At 41.1% G+C, this 21,629-nt stretch overlaps 1 protein-coding gene across 2 annotated transcripts in view; it reads right to left on the bottom strand.

The window, feature by feature from the left end:
• Positions 1–7,594: 7,594 nt before the first annotated feature.
• Positions 7,595–21,629, bottom strand: part of LOC137425142 (ninjurin-2) — a 61,237-nt gene continuing 47,202 nt past the window's right edge. For both annotated transcript variants that reach the window (XM_068113276.2, XM_068113277.2), the window contains one exon: positions 7,595–9,815. In XM_068113276.2, the coding sequence (XP_067969377.1) occupies positions 9,628–9,815 (188 nt within the window). In that variant the 3' untranslated portion in view covers positions 7,595–9,627. The remainder of the gene's footprint in view (positions 9,816–21,629) is intronic.

Genomic DNA, 21,629 nt, shown 5'->3' with positions numbered 1-21,629 from the left:
CTTTAAGACCAACCACGGCCCGCACGGGCCTGGTTATCTTCAACGAAAAGCGTCACCAAACACTGGAACCAATGAGATTCGAGCATTTGAAAAATATTTTTAAAAAGCTTATTACGCGTTTCGGACGCTGAAAACGGCATCAAATATTCTAAAATTGACGAAGAATTATTTTTTAGAAATCTCGCGGCCGTATGGGATAGTTTTTCACGGCCAGAAATACGGTATAAGCGGTTTACATAAAGAAAGAAAGCTCGGTTTGATTAACGACAGTCACACATTGCCGTTGCAACGGCGCTATCATTTGATCTGTCGGCACTGATCTTACTGCAAGCTAACTTCTTCTGGTGGAGGAAGCCGCAGTGCCCGGAGAGAACCAGCCCTGACAGCGCCTGAAGTTAGAAGACTACACACATACTGTGAAAACGTATGTTAAGCCCAGTTAATATTTCTTAAAATAGGCCTTAAGCTAGCACATCTATAGTTACTTCCTTAAGCTTCTTGTGACATTTATTGTATGTAGGTATTGGGGAGGACTGTCTGCTCTTCTCTTTTACCAAGTCTTACCAGGTACGGTACCTACACCGACCTACTATCAACTACCTACCCAAGTGATGCCATCGTGATGGGTAAAATAGTAGCAAGAGGCTTTGGCTTCGCCGGCTCATTGCGGCTTTGCAGTCGGGTACTAGTAGAACACCATTGCTGTCCGATAGAACAGGAGTCCTCTTATATAGAACACCATTTTCTACAACACCATTGCTGTCCTATAGAACAGGAGTCCTCTTCTATAGAACACCATTTTATAGACCACCATTGTTGTCCTATAGAACAGAGGTGCTCTTCTATAGAACAACATTTCTGTTCTATAGAACACCGTTTCTGTCCTAGAGAACGCCATTTTTGTCCTGTAGAACTACGGTGCTGTTCTATAGAAATAAATTGTTCTATAGAGATTTCTTTAGAAGTCTATAGAAGTCTATTGGTTTCTTTAGATATTCTATAGAACATTTTTAGCAGGGTGGGCTTGTAAAATATTATAAACCACAAACACATATGATTAGCTTTTTAAACAATCACTAATGCTGTTTATAACATTGAACAAAGAAATTTGGAGGAATCCCGACATCCATGAGGTAAGTTTTACTTCCAAAACTGAGCGAAGATCTACTGTAATCTATATACCCCACAAGGGTTTGGTAAATAACATGACCCTGCCATATACCCCAAAGAGGAATGACCTTTCCTGCCGCTCTCGAAGTGAGCGGGTATTTATGCCATGATGACATCATTTACGTAATAAGAATAGCATGACGGCCGGACACAAAACTGCCGCTACTTTAATATATATAAGATATATATTTAACCTCCAGTAACATTGCAGTCACTACAAAGGGATTAGTGTTACGACTTTTTGAGATATCCTGCTGTATATCGTTTTTGGCCCTATCTCCGAATGGTGAAAAATCACTTTTAAAATTCTACTAGCCGGATCCGGATCCGGATATTCACCAAAATTGAATCAATTATTCCCTGTCACACACACAACCTGTCCACCAAGTATCGTCCAAAAGGTCAACATCCATTACTTTTTGAGATATCCTGCTATGTATTGTTTTTGGCCCTATCTCCCAATGGTGAAGAATCACTTAAATAATTTAATAATTAACATATCCGAATCCATATTCAGATCTTCCCCAAGATCGAATCGAATCATCCTTGTCAGACACCCAACCGGTCCACCAAGTTTCGTCCAAATCCGTCCACAACTTTTTGAAATATCCTGCTATGTATCGATTTTGGGCCCATCTCCCAATGGTGAAGAATCACTTTTAAAATTCTAGTAGCCGGATCCGAATCCGGAGCTTCACCAAAATCTAATCATTTCGTCCTTGTTACATACGCTACATCTCTGCCAAATTTCGTCCGAATCCGTTCACAAATTTTTGAAATATTTTGTTCACAAACAAACGGACAAACAAACAGACCGACAGACAGACAGGGGTGAAAACATAACGTGCATCCACCTTTGGTGGCGGAGGTAACAATGACCAAAAAATGGCAATAATGTGACCCAACATGGATTATAATTTAATATGCAATATTTAAAGTGTGCTATCATTACTATGATTACTTAGTACCGTAATTAACAAATTGCTAATTACTACGACTATTTCGTAATTAGCAATATTTAAAGCATATCAATACTTAAGCACATGCACATCATATATCAGAGGCATAGACATAGGAAAAACTTGTACTTCTTTCCTTTCTAATGTATATAGTTGGGTCTCCTTCGACTGTTTTTAAAAAGCCCATTGTGTTTGCATTTTGCAAACAGCGAAATAACTCAAGTGAATCACCAATTAGTGATTAGAATGAGCTCTTTATTTAAAACTTTACAGCTGTAGCAATTATTTATGTAAACACGGCAAAAGTTATAAAATAAGTCAGAAACAGCGCTTGTTACCGTTGCCTAGCAACCAGTTCCATTGTCAGCTCCATTGTCTACCAGCAGTGAGCGGACAGAACCTATTTTCGTTTCTGCACAATTTCCGACGGTTTTGTGACTTTTTTTCCTGGGATTTTGGCTTCGGCTTGCAGCAGTTTGTAAAATTTCAGATTTATACACCACCTGGAGGTTACTATAAAAATTTATATGAGTAAGTCAGTCTCAGTGAGTGAATGAGTGTGTGCTTAGAGTTTTATAAATTGCACGAGTAAATGTTTTGTAACTGCTAATCACAGTCTGTCCACATTAAGGCCAAAGCTCAAGGTCATATGATAAACACGCACTATGCAGGCATTGCCCAAATGAGTGCCCACGGCCTCCAAGTCTCCGACCACAAGATTCATTCCCCTTGCCTCGGAAAATATTTGTACAAAGATAAATACAGCTGATCCCCACAGTGAGTTAGTTGCATTATGTGCTAGCTGTAACTTATGTTTGTTTTACTACAATTTATCAACCTAGTTCACATTTCTCCACTCTTCATTTAACCTACATTGCAAATACTAAATGATTATATGACAAAACAAATTTCCAGTTTTTCCTTTCGGAGAGTTTGTTTATGCATCCATGTTATCCACCCCCTGCATTCTCCCCTACCCATTATCTTTACCCACATCCATTATCGTTACCCGTCGTCCCTCGATGTTTATTTTCTCCATCTGACCTGCTGTGTTGGCATTTCCGTCTTCTCTTTCTGCTGTTCCTGTTGTTATGTTTTGACTCTGTATACAAAAAAACTCAGATATCTCCAATTTTCCCTTTTTTAAACCTTGGCATGTCTTTTTTATTTATTTCATCGCTGCTCAATAAGCACTGGCTTGATTAAACTACATACATAAGATACATCTATCTATAATTCCAGTAATCTCTGTGTGTGTGTCTGTGTGTGTGTGTGTGTGTGTGTGTGTGTGTGTGTTTGTCTGTGACCGCTGTTTCTCGACAACCCCGGGTCCGATATACTTGAAACTTGCCAGGTATATTGCTGGGGACCTGAGGATGTGCCTTTTCAAGGTTTCATATTAATCGGAGAAGTAGTTACCGAGCTATGGCGATTTCTTTACCAAACTCCGCAAGCCGTTCGCTTTGGACCAAACCATTTCATGTAAATAGAGGGGGGGGATTGTCACCGTACTCGCAAGCCGTTCGCTTTGGCTTTGCGAATGGACCAAACCATTTCATGTAAATAGAGGGGGGGGGATTGTCACCGTACTCGCAAGCCGTTCGCTTTGGCTTTGCGAATGGACCAAACCATTTCATTTAAATAGAGGGGGGGGATATAATTTTAGATATATATATAGTACGGGCATGCCCTAGTTAAATAAATGATAAGAAACATTATACATTCATGGTATGGCATATTTTGGGTGCGTTCAAAAAGTTATTGGAACGGGATACAATAATAATAATAATAATTCATTTATTTTGTATAGCGCTTTTCATGAAGCCCAAAGGCGCTAGAGTTAAAAGAACGCCAATTGTAATATACGGGTACAGTATAACATCAGCACACACACACACACACACACACATTGAGACGTGGCAAGTCTCCGTTCTAGCTCCTGAAACCCACCCACGTGTGGAGATACCAGCCAACGACACACGTTATTACCCTCGCCTGAGGAGAGGGTATTGCATTCGAGTCCGTTTGTTTGTTTGTCTGGGTCATTTGTTACCCTGCGCTCGCGAAGCGAAAAGCAGGGTTATGCATTCGGTTGTGTGCGTACGTACATACGTGTGGCGTGTCTGCATTTCCAAAATTCATTTTCTCGGCAACCGTTGGTCCGATTGACACGAAATTTTACCAAAGGAGCGCCTCCGCCTGCAGAATTTTTATATTCACAATTATGACGTCATAGGTCACGTGGTACAGACGCCATCTTGGAAAAACATTACACCTCTATATCTGAGAAACCGCTCAATGGAAAAAAATTGAAACAAGGTTCATTGTTAAGTACCCCAATGGGGTATAAGATATGTTAATAATGATTTAATCGGTGCCTTCGTTATGACCTCATAATTCAACAAGTATAACGCTTCATCCGAACAGTATTAATTTTTTTTTTCTCTGCAACTGTTGGTCTGATGGACACAAAATTTTCACCATTGGAGCACCACCTCCTGTAAAATATTTTAATGACAATTATAACGTCATAGGTCAGGTGGTAGAGGTGCCATCTTTGAAAAAACAAAAAAATATTGCACCCTCTTTATTTCCGAAACCGCTCCATGGAAAAAATAGAAACGTGGCTCATTGTAAAGAACTCCGCATGGGGAATGAGTGTTGCTAATGATGACGTCATTGATGCCTTAATTATGACGTCATAATTAGACAGGGACAACGTTTAGTCTGATCAGTTTGAAATTTATTGAGTGTGATCTACACAACAATTACATTAGAGGATATAAATTTATGATGTCATCGCTCACGTGGTCTGGCAGCCATATTGGATCAAATTTTAAAAAACCTTTCAGAAAGAGAAGAGTTGGCTCGCACCAAGTTAACTGCACAGGGTAAGTATTCTATCAATACCATCTAGTTTTATTTCGTATGGAGCCTGCGGTTGCTGTTTGCCTCATTGTTGGGAGCACGGCTGTGCTGCTGATGCAGTGCCCTTTGCTTATACTAAGCTGGTACTCATTTTGCCAACCACGGAAGGATGACAGGTTGAATCAACACACCTGATGTTATTTAATAGTATCTACTGGGGCTCAAATTCAAGACCGTAAGAACTTAGGCCATTGCAGGAGCAGCCCGAAAGGTCATGGACCCGAACATCACTAAAACCTCCACATTTACGAACAGGGGCACGCAGTCCATGCTGGGAGGGTAGAGAGGGTGCACCTCGCCGACACCGAGACTATCAGAGGGTCAGTCACTGCAGAACCACGTAGGCCTCAGAGGCAGAACTTCAGCACTGAACCGCATGATACAGGCAGCTCAAGGGGTCTGGACAGTCATTATGGATCCATATTGAAGCACTGGAACAACCTCGTTTAAAGAATGAATTAGAATAAAATCAAAAAAGAACTGCAAAACTTAAGGACTCTTTCACCACGACACACGCACGACGCCGTATGAAGTTGCACCGGCTAATCCTGGGTGATACCAATCAGCTGCCAACGTCATCACGGTGCTTCCTGGGCGTCTCCCCAAATGACTTTCTAACGACTGATTCACACTCACTGACGACCATAAATGTTTAGTACCTTCTCTCTGGTGTAGAAAGCGGAAATTTTGTATGCTGCTGCAACTTGAGGCAAATATCCCAGAAAAAAAAATCATAAAACCATCAGAAATTGTCCGTAACCGTAAATATCCGCGAATAAGAGTCGGCTGGTCCCTGCAAAATGATTATGATTATTGTAGCAGAGGTTGAGTTGATTAATGAAATGTGGATAGGAAGGATCGGTTCACGCATTAATGAGGTGGCCACAGGTCCATTCATGGACTCGATTCATATTAAGGAACCAGGCCGTTCATTATTTCTTCAATTCAATTTCAATTTCAATTCAATTTCTTCGGCCAAAACTGCCCATCAAGAATGACTCACAAGTGTTACAGTTATTATATTAAGAAAATTACACAACCACATATTTAAGTTTTTATTTCATTTTTTAGGAACAATTTAAAATTGAATATAAATCCTACCTCGTCAGATGAAATAACTCGTATATAATGAATATGCAAATTATTTTAAACACAAGAGATGAAAATTTTTAGTTTGAAAGACTAATAACACAGTGTGAAAGAAAATGCTCATTTATATAAAAATCAATAAGAATATATATGTATATATATGTATATATATATATATATATATATATATATATATATATATATATATATATATATATAGATATATATATATATATATATATATATATACGTATATATATATGTATATATATATATATATACAGTATATATATATATATATATATAGTTAAAGTGGGATAATACAATATACGATGGAAGTGTGCACAGTTACTTTTATAGAGTAGAACTCATACATTGATACACAAGTTGGCAATCAGTTGCAAGTTTAAAATAAAAGTGCAAAAAAAACACAAACAAAAAAACAACAACACACAAATCCAAAGTGACAAGATGTCCAAATACTGTCCTGTAATTTTACTTCATATTGGATCCAAAGATGTTAATTAAAACTCTAAAGCTTATCCTTTCAGTACTTTGCAGGTAACGGAACAATGTTTTGATATTAGTCCCAATTTACGATGGCCAAGTATCTCTCACTAGGCAATGGCACCCAAGCTTTAGCTAATAATGATTTTCCGTAGCTACGCAATCTGCAATCGGTGGCATGCAACGGTTTTGACAAAAAAAACATGCGTTTGTTTCTGTTCCAAGAATTTCGAATGTTATTGTTGTGAATTAAATTTTAATATATGACGAATAATTGTTGTAATGCCAGTTAAGATTACAAATACGAATTACTGATAAATTGTGACACATGCTCCAAATCATCAAGCTTTATATATTAGAACCAATCAATGAAGGGTCTATTTTTAAAGATTCTTCCAATAACCAATAACACAGATGGTTAGGAGAGGTCATTGAACAGATCTAAAAACAACACAAGGAAATAACCAATTTCGGTCACGTTTTTCAAGTTTGTTTTTCCAAAATTTTCAAGTTCAACCTCCAAGACTAAAATATAATGTTATTAAACAATCAAGCACAAACCCAATTCATACATAAAACAAGGCTCATTGATTATAACAACATAATATACATGAGGCATTAAAAAATATTGTATGAAAGAGATACTCATAACACTCCAAGAAATACGATTCGATTATTTTTCAACATATAAGTTTTAAACATTGGTATGAACATTTTTTTTTCTTACCAATTACATGGACACACACACACACACACACACACACACACACACACACACACACACACACACACACACACACACACACATATATATATATATATATATATATATATATATATATATATATATATATATATATATATATATACACAAAGAATTAAGTTAAGCACCCCCCCCGTTTTTTTACAACCTCGCACATTACAAGTTTGTTGTCGTCAAAACAGTGTAATATACCCATGATATTGCTATATTTTCTGGAGAAGTGATATTATGGTCACATAAAAACATAACAATCATGCCGTTTTCAATATTTTATTCTGAATAATTTAAGGTGAAATTTTTTGGGAATTTTAGGCATATTTTCACCTCAATTTAAGTATGGAGCTATAGGTCCATCACGGACAGTGTGGATGACGTTTATGTTTTCTAACGTACAGTCATTGTTCTGAGAAGACCTCTAGCGATCTTTGCGTCAATAACGTGTGTAGGACCCACGTGATCGGATCACTGACTCAACCAATCACTTTTTGTCACTTTGATCACTCAATCTCATCAATGGATAATTGCTAATGTCATACCAATCATTATTTGATCTCACATACCTTAGAATATATGCCAATGTATACATATACACAAAGAATATATATTAGGGGGTGCTTACCTTAATTCGTTGTGTAGGGGTGCTTAACTTAATTCTTTGTGTATATATATATATATAAAACAGAAAGGTTCATTTCTCAGAATATTGTATCTCGTTTGTAGAACATTTTGAATACTCCTCATATAAGGATAATGTGTATGTACTCACAAAAAGGCTACAGGAAAACAGATGGATATGGTATGAACAAATCAACAAGACTCCAGTGAAAAGGATCTTTAAAATTTCAGAACATATCGTTTCATTCTTATAAAGGAAGCCAAACAATAAGTGCTGTTGGGAGGAAGACAATAAGTGGTTAATGCAATGAACTTTAAATATCAGAATGTAGCATGGAGGTATTTTAAACATTGCTACAAAACATGCTCCCTAACTAAAAAAAAACCGAAAGTGCAAACAATTGGTGCAATCAATCCTTTCCTTATACTGTGCTGCATGAAAACATGTTGATTCAAAACATCTTTAATGAGGAACAAGTGGTTTTTGAATTGTTAGATCATGAAGTTTTCTCATGAGAATGAAGGAAAAATTTTGCTTTGTGACAACTATGTCATTGTTAGGGGGCCTCCACAGGTTTATGAATGCTCCATAAACCTCCACAGGTTTATGAATGGCTCAGAGGTGTAATTACAGCAGATTCTGTGGATGAAACATCAAAAAAAGAGAAAACAACATAATTTTTTTGTGAGTGGTAATCAAATTGCAAAAATTATCATGGACGCAGCAATGATAAAAAGTAACATGGGTTAGTGGTCATCAAAATAAGGAAAATTATGGACAAAGCAACAAAGAAGAGAAATTAAAATGATTTTTGTTGGTGGTTGCCAAATTAAGAAATCGCTTTGCATGAAGCACAGGTTCCTGCAAATATATATTTATGTTAACATGTTGCATTTATAGATGGTTCCTCCAAGCTCCCATGCAAACAAACAAACTAACTAAACAAATAAACTAAACATAAACAAAAAAGACAATCCACATCTCTAATTAATGATTGTTATTTTTTTATGAATTAAATCAGACAAAATATCATATTAGGTAATAAATAAGTTCTGAAGGTGATGTAAAGGGTCTCTCCACAATCTGTCTGGAATCAAAGGAAATATATTTATTTTTATTTTTGAGACTATGCTTTTCGGGATGTCGTTGACCGATAGAATGGCCAACCACGTCGTCCAGATTTAATGCCACTTGACTTTTTTTTATTTGGGGACACCTGAAATCAGTGGTTTATACCAGGAGAATGTGCTAAAATCGATGTGTCAATGTTAAGAAATACATACAAGAATCGATAAGTGTATGAATGTCAGTGGCTCGTAATTTGAGCAATTATTTTAATAGAATTGGAAAATAAATATCCCTATGATTCCGGACTTTTTAAACATCCTGTATTTTTATGAGTGATGTAGTGGCGTTTACCACAGCATATGCACAGTGGTTGGTAAAAGCTGTAAGAAAACAGCAAACACAACAACAAGAACAAACAGAAAAAAGTTCTATAACCCAGAGAGAAAAACCATTTTTCTGTCGAAATGAACAACATTGAGTTAATAAGGAAATGAAAGAAACACAAGCTACAATATCTACAGGCAGTATTAAGACTTAGGTGGTGACAGCATGTCGGAAACAGCAGAGTCACGTAATGCTTCAGGACTCGTGCGATGCACACCAAAAGCGGTGATGAAGATGTTGACCACAACGATGACAAACACCAGGCCAGTTGCAATGTTGTTCAAAGTGTCCACTTGGTATTGTTTATCCGGGTTTGTGACATCAGATTTGACTGCCGGGGAAGCAGAAGGTGAAAAAGAGACACGTGTATAAAAGCATGGAAATAAACACTCATTTGATTGCAAGAAATGTGTTCAACATCATATGCGAACAGAAATAGCTGGTCGGTGAACCACTATTGAGAATAAGGGACATTTTAAACATTGAACTTGAACTTTATTATTATCCACATCAAAAGCACTTTGTCGAAAATGTCATATAAATAAGTAAACAAGAAGACGTCATTCAGAGCACGATACTTGCAAAATCCGCCCCTTCCCGCTCCCCCCCCCCCCCCCCAAACAGTTTCCATTGATACAGCAAATTGTCCATTTCATCAAGATTAAAATTGACGATCTTGATTAAAGCTCGAATGATGACAAATGATGAAAGACAAATGATGAATTGAATGATGAACAAAAAAAGACAAATGATGATTTGCGAAAGATGACGGGAATATTGCCTGTGATTGATGCTGTGAAGAGGAACAGGTTGAGATGGTTTGGTCATGTATTGAGGAAGGATGAAAGTGACTGGTTGAGAAGAGTGATGGAAGTTAATGTAGAAGGAAGTAGAGGACGGGGAAGACCGAGAAAGACTTGGCTAAAGATGGTGGAAGAAGAAATGCGGGCAAGGGGGTTAACAAGGAGAGATGCAGAAAATAGGGTAAAATGGGGAAGATTGTCATGGGGACCGCAAGGCTAACCCCCACTCTAGCAGGGAACATGGCCTTAAAATGCATGTTGTTGTTGTTGTAATTAAAGCTCGGATTAATAGGATGAAAAGTGACGATTTTTCAAATGAAAATTGATGATTTTAGAAGTTTCACCTTGAGTTGACCTTTGACCTTTTGACCTCAAAAATAGTTGATTTCCCTATTTAGTGACTCAATGTGCAAATGCTGTTCTATTTTCAAGTCAATCGGATGAAAATTGATGGGTTTTTAGATGAAAATTCATGATTTTGGAAGTCTGACCTTAAGTTGACCTTTGACCTTTTGACCTAAAATAGTTGGTTTTCCTACTCAGTGACTCAATGAGCAAATGCTATTCAATTTCCAAGTCAATCATATGGAAATTGACAGTTTTTCAGATGAAAATTGATTCTCTTTGAAGTTTGACCTTGAATTGATCTTTGACCTTTTGACCTAAAATAGTTGGTTTTCCAATTTATTGACTCAATATACAAATGCTGTTCAATTTTCAAGACAATCGGATTAAAAGTGACGATTTTAGAAATTTGACCTTCAGATGACCTTTGACCTCAAAATCAATAGGCTTCTCAATTGGGACGACCTCTACAACTTGGTGAAGTTTCGTGACGATCAGTTTGGAATTGTGACCTGTAGGCCGGTGATAAACAAACAAACAAACAGACAAAGAAACAGAATAACAAACGCAACCGACAAATATACTTGAAAAATCTTCGATTTTGCAAGTAAAAATGATTGGATAATAGGAACCAGAAAATAGCATAAGATGCTAATCGGGTCTGGTACGTTTACATTTAAACATTTTAATTGGTTTGATTTGTTAACATACAGTCTCATTATTACAGAAGCAGTCATGAAGTTTTCTTTCTCATATCTAATGGTAATTCATTCCAAAAATTAGTACCTCTGTATGATATAGAAAATTTTCCAACAGATGTGCGACATTTTGGTACATACACTTTTTCACTATCCTTTTGTCTGGTACGAAATTTACATGTATGTTGTATTGTTACGGATTCGGCCCTAATGATTGTTGTTATGATTATTGTTGTTGGTTCGAAGTATTCTGGTGATTGTGGTTGAAGGGAAAGGGTTATTATAGTTAAAAGATTTAAAAGCGCTCCTGGTAAAATGTAGCCGGAAATCCGGATCGTGACCGGAAGAGGTGGAGCGAGGAAGAAGAGGTGGTAGGAGATCGTGAAGAGACGTGGTTGTTTTAGCTCCGGACCGAGCGGTCGACGTACAGTGCGAGTGAACTTTGCGTCCTTGAAGGGAAGTTCGGGCGATAAGAGATATCGCCGGAGTGCGTGGAGCCTGTGTCGTCGGGTATCCTCATTGAGGTTCCGGAGGATCCTGGCTTCAAAGCCCGGGTTCGAGTGAAAGCCGTCCGCCATCTTCGCCACGCGAGCAACCTGCAGTGAACCAGGTTTGGTCGTGTCGGCTGGGTATTATTCCCCGGGGGTTTGCCGGGGACGGCTGTGCCAGAAAGGGCACTTGAGAATTATACGGAGGCTCGCGGATTGAACCGCAAACATGTACGTCGGAGCGCATCTTTGTGAGGTTCCTTTCCACCGCTGTATTGCTGGGTGCTGAACAATGTGACCTCGGGGTCGTTTCGATCGCCTACGCCTCAATTGACTTTGATCGGGCCTTGACTCCCCGATCGCGGGAGCGCACAGAGACATTGGGACTTCGCCTTGGAGGGGTGCAGAGACATTGGGGAGGTGCCGTGAGTTTGGGGTTAAGGGGCTTGATAAGGTTACCACCGTAATATTTGATAGTAGGGGTGATTGCCCCAATGTTGTATGGCTCTTTTTGTGTGATTTCTAATATATTATTGTTTGTTCATAACCTGGTGTGGTTGCATTATTGATTTGACTGTTTCATTTGCTGGTTCCATTGAGGGTTTCATTATTTGCTTGATTTCAACCAAGGATAACACATCTTTCTGCCGGGGACCCTCTCGGGGTTCGGAGGTCTACCGAGACCAGAGGTAAGGGGAGGACCCCGTAACAGAAATTGGGGGCTCGTCCAATTGATATTCGTGGGCTCGCAATTGGGTCTGCGTCCGGGATATAAAAATTCCTAAATTGAGTCCGGGAAATAATTCCCTAACATTCCCAGAATTCCCAAATCTGGAACTTTTTCCAACATTCCCAATTTTTTTCCAAAAACAAACCAAAAAAAAAAAATTTTGTTTGTTAACAATTTCTTGTGTGAAGGTTAACAGGTGTTACCAGTAGTCACTATGGAGTTTGACGCAGAGAAGTTTACAGTGACCCCCTAGTGAAGCACAGTCCAGAGCGTTAGTAAAATCGGACCTCTGGAAATTGGCCAAACATTTTAGCTTGGAGGTCCGAACTAATATGAAGAAGGCAGAGTTGCAGACAGTGGTGATACAATCTATGGTGGGATTAGAAGCATGGGAAGAGGTAGCCTGGGATTGGTTACCAGAAGAGCAAGAAAATGTGGAGCTCCGGAAACTGGAGATGCAATTACAGAGCCAGGAAAGGGAACAAGCACAGGAACGAGGACTCCAGGAAAGGTTAAAAGTACAGGAAAGAGAACTCCAGGAAAGGATAGAAGAGAAAAAAACAGAGGAAAGGAGAGTGGAAAGAGAACTCCAGGAAAGGTTAAAAGTACAGGAAAGAGAACTCCAGGAAAGGTTAGAAGAGAAAAAAACAGAGGAAAGGAGAGTGGAAAGAGAACTCCAGGAAAGGTTAAACGTACAGGAAAGAGAACTCCAGGAAAGGTTAGAAGACAAAAAAGCAGAGGAAAGGAGAGCTGCAAGAGAACTCGAAGCAGAGGAGAGAAGAGCCGAAAGGGAGTTAAAGGACCGTGAATTGGCGCGTCAGCAGGAAATTAAAGTCAAGGAGCTGGAGTTAATGAGGGAACGGGGAGAGGTACCATTCCTGCTGACTGGTTCGACACCTAGTCAGAACACCTGGGATGTTGGCAGACATGTGAGGCTGGTTCCACCCTTCAATGAAAAGGAGGTAGCCAAGTTTTTTCCACACTTTGAGAAAGTGGCTCAACAGTTAAACTGGCCTGAGGAGTACTGGTCCATACTAGTGCAAAGTATTCTGGTGGGTAAAGCTCAAGAGATTTATTCGGCTTTACCGATTGACCAATGTGCAGATTATGAGGTATTGAAGAAACACATTCTCAAAGCCTATGAATTGGTCTCGGAAGCTTACCGGCAAAAATTCCGGAATGCCAGGAGGAGGGAGAGTGAGACCCATGTGGAATTTGCCAGAGTGAAGGAAACCATGTTTGATAGGTGGTGTGATTCAAAAGGAGTTGGGAAAGACTTCGAACTATTGCGACAATTGATCCTGGTGGAGGAATTCCAACAGTGTGTCCACGAGGACATTAAAGTTCATCTGGAAGAAAGGAAAGTACCAAAGCTGTATGAGGCAGCCGCCACGGCAGATGACTATGCCTTAACACACAGGATGGGGTTCCACAAACCGAACTTCTCGCCCAGACCTAGCCAGGGGAGCTATGGTACATCAGGGGCGGAGAATGAAAATCCATGGGGGCGGCCTCGGGATGAAAATGAGGTCCACTTTGACACCACGACTTCTAGAAATCAAACGACTGCAGTTCCAAGACAGACCTATCGTCCGGGGGACTCGAGGCAGACCGCCGCCCCCATGCCGTGTAGACTAGGCTAAATTTCTGATTTTTTTTTGGCAGAGGCATTTCTGAGTAAAAGTTGGTATCCGGGCGTTTTAGGTGGATATGAGGGTGCTGATCACGAAAAAAACGGATACCAAGCTGAAATGTGCATATTTAGGGCCTAAATCAGCAAAAAACAAAATGGCCGCCAAAAAAGTTTATGCGATATTTGTTTTTTTTCTTCAGAAAAGTGGAATGTCGTAGTAATACTTGGTATCCATGCTTATTAGCTGTATATGAGGGTGCTGATCACGATAAAAAATAATACCAAGCTGAATATTACATATTTAGGGCTTAAATCAGCCAAAAAACAAAATGGCCGTCAAAAAAAGTATACGCGATATTGACATTTCTAATTTTCTTTTAAAAATAGGAATGTCATAGTAGCACTTGGTATCTATGCTTATTAGCTGTATGTGAGCGTGCTGACCATGAAAAGATAGGATACCAAGCTGAATTGCAGGCTTTCAATGGAAGATGTTTCATACACCATATTGGCTTTTATTGCCGTTTTACCTTGATTGGCATTACATTGCTTTCAGATCACTGTCAACTGTATTTTCTAGTTAAGGTTGTTATCATGTCTAGTTAAGGACGGTTTATTTACCGGGACGGTGACATGCAACCTCTCTTTCTTTTATTTTCAGACTAAATCAAGATGGATCCTGTTGCTACTCTGAAACGACCATCATCGATTGACTTCGCCTTATGCATTTTATGCCAAACAGATGGGGATTTGCGATCTGCCAGCAATCAAGGTCTAGCCACACTCGCTAAGGCTTACGAAACCAGAAAGAAATTACGCGACCCAAAAAACCGCAATATAATTGAGCGTCTGGATCTGGCGTTGGGTTCGAATACCACCTCAATCGTATGGCACAAAAACTGTTATGTCCAATTCACCGATAAAAATAAACTTCTTCGCCTAGAAAGACTGGAAGATCATCATCAGGACCGAGAAAATGTACCAACATGCAGCTCAGTTGTTGGGTCTACCCAAGGTCGTGTCATACGTCGGAGCTCTGTCAAGCCAGTTGACTGGACGCTGTGCATGTTTTGTCAGGATCGTACGTCAAAACAACGATTAAGTTCAGTTATGACATTCAATGTCAGCAAAGATATTTTAGAGGCATCTAAATTACATCACAAGCTATGCTTCAGTTTGGCAGGCGTTAGTGACCTCATCGCAGCGGAAGGTAAATATCACCTTCCTTGCTTAAGTTCGTTCAAAAGAAGTACATCCAAAGTCAAAGAAGATTTTCACACCAGTCAAGACTTACCTTTGATATGGCTTTCTTCAGAACTTATGTATGCAGCCCAAAAGGGTCATGTGCTGAGGCTAAGTGACGTCTGGGATCGGTATGTAAATCTTTCAGAGGAAGCTAACACAGTTATTCCGAAGTCCTTTGTAAGTCGTCGGACAACATTCAGGGAAAAACTGCAATCTCGAGTAGGTGATACCATCCTCTTTGTTCGACCTGATGGTGGGACATCTCAGAGAGAAACGTTGTTGGTACCATCTAAGTATACCGGCAATGCTGTATCTGGACTGACGGATGAAGCAGACGAACAACTAACAATGCCTAGGTTCGGGCCTGAAGAGGACATCTTCCTGTCGCTGGTGCATGTTGCCCTAAAACTTCGAGGAGATTTGCTTGATAAGCCTGGCCACGTGGGATTTGAAGTGAGCATCGGAAACGCACTAAGTTGCGTACCAGAGACTGTCTACATGTTCCTCAAGCTCTTATATGGTGGTCCGTGTCAGCTTGAAATAGAACCATGCGTTGCCAAAGAAGATGATACGAAACTAGAACAACAAGTCCTCAGCAGTGCTCAGGACATGGTATATGGAGTGAGCGGAGGCAGTAAACTGACGCCGAAACATATAGGGCTCGGCAGCACCCTGCACCAAACTACACGATCTAAGGAGTTGGTGGAAATGTTCCATAAGGCAGGACACACCCTCAGTTACCATCAAGTGTTGCAGTTGGACACAACCTTAGCCAAGTCCACAATTAAGTCTATGAATCCAAACACCGGTGCCGTCATACCACCTAATCTAGTTCCTGACCGCTTTCTGTTCTACACTGCTGACAATATCGACATACTGGATGAGACATTGGACGGAAAAGAAACCTTCCATGCCACTCAGCTGGCAGCGTGGCAGAGAGGACCATCCGCAGACGTGAAGTGGGACAGCATGGTTCTTTCTAAAGACCGAATGCTGCATGTCCCAGAGGTCATGGACACCTTAAATGCTGCAACTATGCCTGCCGTCAGGGCCGAACCATCTTTCAGTGGCCAAGTGGAAAAAACTTGGTATCATCAACCGTCCAAGGACACTGATTGTGCAGCAAGGGCCCAATCGGTGGATTTAGCGTTCAATTTCATGCGACTCAACTCAACAACGGAAACCAGTTGGACAGTATTCAATGAGTCCCTGACACAAAATGATCCTCCACAAACTACAGTTGGCTATATGCCCATAATCCTGGCACCAGCGCACGAGTTTGATACACTCAAAACAGTCGTGGAGCGATGTTTGGAAGTTTCATCTCGCTTCGGACAAGAATACACGGTACTGAGTGTGGATCAAGCACTTTATTGCAAGCTCATGGAGTTGAAGTGGTGCAATCCGGAGTACAAGAAGAGACTCATTCCACGTCTAGGAGGGCTACACATTTCAATGAACTTTTTAAAAGTTATTGGAGAACACATGCACGGATCTGGATTGGCAGAGGCCTGGGTTGAAGCTGGTCTAATGGGACAGAACACCATTGAAGCAGCATTGGCTGGCAAAAAGTTCAACAAAGCCATGCGAGCACACAAAATTACATGCCAGGCCCTATGGCGACTATTAGGACCCAATCTACTAGACTATGTGAAAGAAGCCGACGAGCAACTGCATATTCAAATATCCAAGGCTGCATCCGACCTGGCAGCTGTTGAGATCCTTGTCACCTTGCTGACAAACCCAACGTTTTCATCATTGATGTCAGATTTCCTGGAACGTAGAAAGGAGGACAATGTCAACTTCTCTTTCTGGTGGGGATACCTGGAAATGGTAGCAATTCTACTTATGTTCACAAGAGCCCAACGAGATGGACTTTGGGACCTTCACATCCATTCATTCACCTGCATGCTACCTTTCTTTCTCAGGTATGACCATGTAAACTATGGACGCTGGGGTCCTGTCTACTTGGCTGAAATGAGAAACCTACCAGAGTCAGTTCTCGAAGAATTCAAAAAAGGAAATTTTGTGGTCAAACGGTCGGCGCGTAAGTTCAATCAGGTTGATCCCGACCAGGCACAAGAGTGGTTGAATGGAACTGGTAAAAGGGCCGGAGGAATCGTTGGTATCACCAAAACCAATACAGCCTTGAACAGATGGGCATTGTCTTACAACCTGAGAGCACATATTGCAGCAGATACGCGTGAAATGTTGCAGATATATCCAAAAGACTTGCTCAGCCATAACGAATCGAAACCAGCAAGACAACAACGTGACAATGCAGACGAGAACATTCTGCTCAGCATATTGGAACGCTTCCATGTGTTTGCACCTGATACGCATCACGCTGCGCTGCAAAACATTGCAACAAAAGACGTTGCTAGCGAAGAAATCCAAACATCGCTACTGAACGCACGAGTCATGGGTCAGAAACTACTGGATGAATTTGTGGAGGATAGACTTGTTGGAGACGCAGAAACCTCAGTGCCTCAGCACTCATTGTATGACACCATCAAGAAGAACAATGCTCCAACATTCGACGATCTTTATAAGGTAGTACAACACAGTGCCGAAAAGAACAAACGCACTGTTCTGAAAGCTGATCAAAACTTCCTCCAACGTTTGGTAACGGCATATGCATCTGGCCGCACGATCAACTTGGACAACGTGTTGAACCACGAACTTCTTCGAGTACCAGTCTCGCTGGCAGAGCTCAATGGCAATTTAAGGACAGGAAACAAATCGTTGCTGGCTGATATGTTGACAGCAGATGTTCCATGTCCTGCTACGCTCGATCTGCACGGGAAATCAGCTTGTCTTGTTATAGATGGACAGGCTCGAGTCGTGGCCATTGGGAAACCGGTTGCTGCCAAGACATTTGGAGACTTGGCAGACGTTTTCACAAGATCAATCTTCCAGTCAGGAATGCAATATCTTCGCATAGACGTTGTATTTGACAGATACCGAGATGAGTCGATCAAAGCAGGAACAAGAACCAAACGAACAAAGACAAGTCGTCCAATACGTCGTATTGTAGAAGGACGGGAGGTGCCACTGCCTAACTCCTGGATAAACTTCATTGCCCTTCCAGAAAACAAGGCAGCCCTTGCTCGCTTCCTCTCGGAAGAACTTCTGGCACATGCTCCTGGTGATACAGAGATTGTGGTTGCAGGGGGGTTTGACGATGAGCGTGAAATCAGGTCATCACGTGGCAATACTGACCTCACTCCACTAAAAGCAACACACGAAGAAGCGGACACACGCATAATTCTACATGTCATAGATAGTCGGCTGGACACTGTAGTTGTATGTGCGAGAGACACTGATGTCATGCTGTTGTTGGTGGCACATTTTCCGCGTGTCAGTTGCAGAAATCTATGGATGATGGCTGGTACTGCCCAGAAGAGAAAGTACATACCCATAGGTCCATTATATCACAACTTGCCATCAAATTCAGTCCAATCACTTCTGCCATTTCACGCTCTTATGGGATCGGACACGACATCGCACATCTGTGGACACACGAAACGTTCAGCATGGAAAGTCTTCCTTGAGTATCACCACCTTCTTGTGGGTTTGGGAGTAGGGAATTTGACCCCTGAAGTGTCAAAATCGACAGAAATATTTGTCTGCAAAATCTACGGGATGAACAATCTGGAGACAACAGATAGCGTTCGTCGGGTCATGTTTGAGAAGGCCTGCAAACCAGAAGCGATGCCACCCACGAGCGATGCTCTCAAATTCCACATCCAGCGTGTGCATTACCAATCTCTGATATGGAAGGAGGCACACTGCCCACTTCCGAACCTGCCGAATGTCACGGAGTTGGGATGGAAAAGGGTCGCTACCAATTTGCAACCAGTGCTGATGACACTCCATCCAATTCCTGAGTCGTGTCTTGAACTTGTTTCTTGCAGTTGCAGGTCACGGTGTCGTACCATGCGCTGTAGCTGCCGTAAAGCAAAACTTGGCTGCACAGCTGCATGTGTATGTCGGCAAGAAACTGACCAGGACGGTTGCTTTAATGACAATGTGTAATGTGTTAACGACATTATTCAACTTACCGTCGAGCCTGCATATCGTAAAAGACGTCATGACTGTGCTACCTGTATATAGTTAAACGTTCATATGTGATTGTTCACTGCATGTAATCGTATTAATCAATGAAGATCAAAAGTAAAGTTGTATTGCCTTGTAATCGTGTTGTTTATTATATGAGCTGTGTGGCACAAGGGTCCATGTGTAAGTGTCTGTAGATATCATTTTAGCTGCAGTTAGCCGATATTTAGAGCTATTTTGTGAGCAACCACCTTGAATGTGTCCTGTTTCAGTATATAGCTTTGGTCCAACACTAATAATAGTGCGCTCATATGCTTCCTTGACCTCGATAACCTGGGGCTAGACATCAAAATAATGATTCTATGTTCACTAGAACTGGAGATATCATCAATATAAGATTTGATGGCGGCCATCTTGGAAAATGGCCGAAACATCGATTTCTGCTAAAATAGTATATACAAATTTGATTGCCCGGAAATATTCATCTTGTTTCACGTAAAGTGTACTTGTTGAAATGTCTTCCTGTGTGATTCTGAGTTCAGCGGCTAAAAGTTAAATATTTTGGCGGCCATTTAGTTTTTTCCAGATTTGAGCATCAAATACCAAAAATTCAGCTTGGTATCCTATTTTTTCATGATCAGCACCCCCAAAATAGGTTAAAAACACTTGTTACCAACTTTTACTCAGAAATGCCCCTATAACTTGTATTAGATGCATTTCTGGAAATTTAGCCTAGTCTAGTGGCAGACCACGAGGTTCTCCTCCGGGCCTACTTGCACTTTTTGCCATAAACCTGGACACTGGATGTCCAACTGTTATGCTCTGGGAAAGGAAAATCAGGAGCGGAGTTCGACTAGTACGACTCCAAATGCGATGGCCATTGTGAGAAATCGCCCTCAAAAGGGTTACCAACCATTTATTTCCGAGGGGTTTGTGTCACTGGATGGAGCCTCGACTAACCGGAGACCGGTTAGGATATTGAGGGACACAGGAGCACATCAATCTTTAATGCTTGAAGGCATCTTGCCATGGTCCGAGGAGACGGCAACTGGGGATAGTGTTCGTTTACAGGGGATTGGTGGCTGTGTTAGTGCTCCACTTCATGTCATCCATTTGGAGTCCAATTTGGTGTCAGGACCTGTCACCGTCGGTTTACAAGCCACGCTTCCTGTAGAGGGAGTATCGGTTGTTATCGGGAATGATTTGGCCGGTGGTCAAGTTTATGGTAACCCGATGGTTGTTAAAAAGCCCAGAAGGGAAAATAACACCACACCAGTTAGGGATGGCGACAAGTTTAGCAAGTTATTTGTAGGTGGACTGAACTTCAAAACAAAGGAAGGTGTTTTGGAGTCTGCCTTCAGCAACTATGGACCGCTTTTGGAAGTGCTGCTGATAAAAGACAGGGAGACATGAAAGTCAAGAGGGTTTGGCTTTGTCACATTTGAAAACTCAAAGGACGCCAGAGAGGCAGAAAAGGATCTGAATAGCAAGGAGTTGGAGGGTCGGACCATCACAGTAGGGAAGGCATTTCCTAGGGGCCGAGGGGGCTACAGAGGAGGACCACGGAGTAGTAGTGGTGGTGGCTGTAGTGAAATCGTATCCGTACTGAACCCGGGTGGGGATGCTCGCTGCTCGCTGTCATTGTTGTCCCCACTAGGGGCGTGACTATAAGACCCGTTGCTGTGTCAGTGCTCCGAGACTTCTCCCTTGTGACATGTTACATCGGTAGCCTCGTTAATGGTACGCCTTTATAGAATATCTAGCTTGCTTGCATTGACTGATATGAATGGCTTTATGAGATGTCGCATCGTATGCTTATTGTGTATTTCTACTTACAGGAATGATCTGATGATCTAAATGCAATTAAACCAAACCGTTGGACTAAAGTTGTGCGGACCTGAATGGTTTTCCACAACACTTAATTGCATTTAAGATCTGCTGACATGGCTGGCAACAAGACGTTGACGGTGTCCATTTTCAGCGCCGACCCACAAGCCACGGACGGAGGCTTGCAACTCAAGCACTGGCTCCGACAACTGGAGCATCTCTTTGATGAGCCTGAGACCGCTCCGACGCCTGCCGCGAAGCTGGCAATATTACACTCAAAAATCGACTACCGGGTCTACCACGCGGTCGCTCAATGC

The sequence above is a fragment of the Myxine glutinosa genome, chromosome 4 (genome assembly GCF_964187855.1).
Source record: "Myxine glutinosa chromosome 4, kmMyxGlut1.1, whole genome shotgun sequence".
In the NCBI taxonomy this organism is placed as follows: domain Eukaryota; kingdom Metazoa; phylum Chordata; class Myxini; order Myxiniformes; family Myxinidae; genus Myxine; species Myxine glutinosa.
Note: the sequence above shows the minus strand (reverse complement) of the source record. Positions and strands in the feature narration are given on the sequence as shown.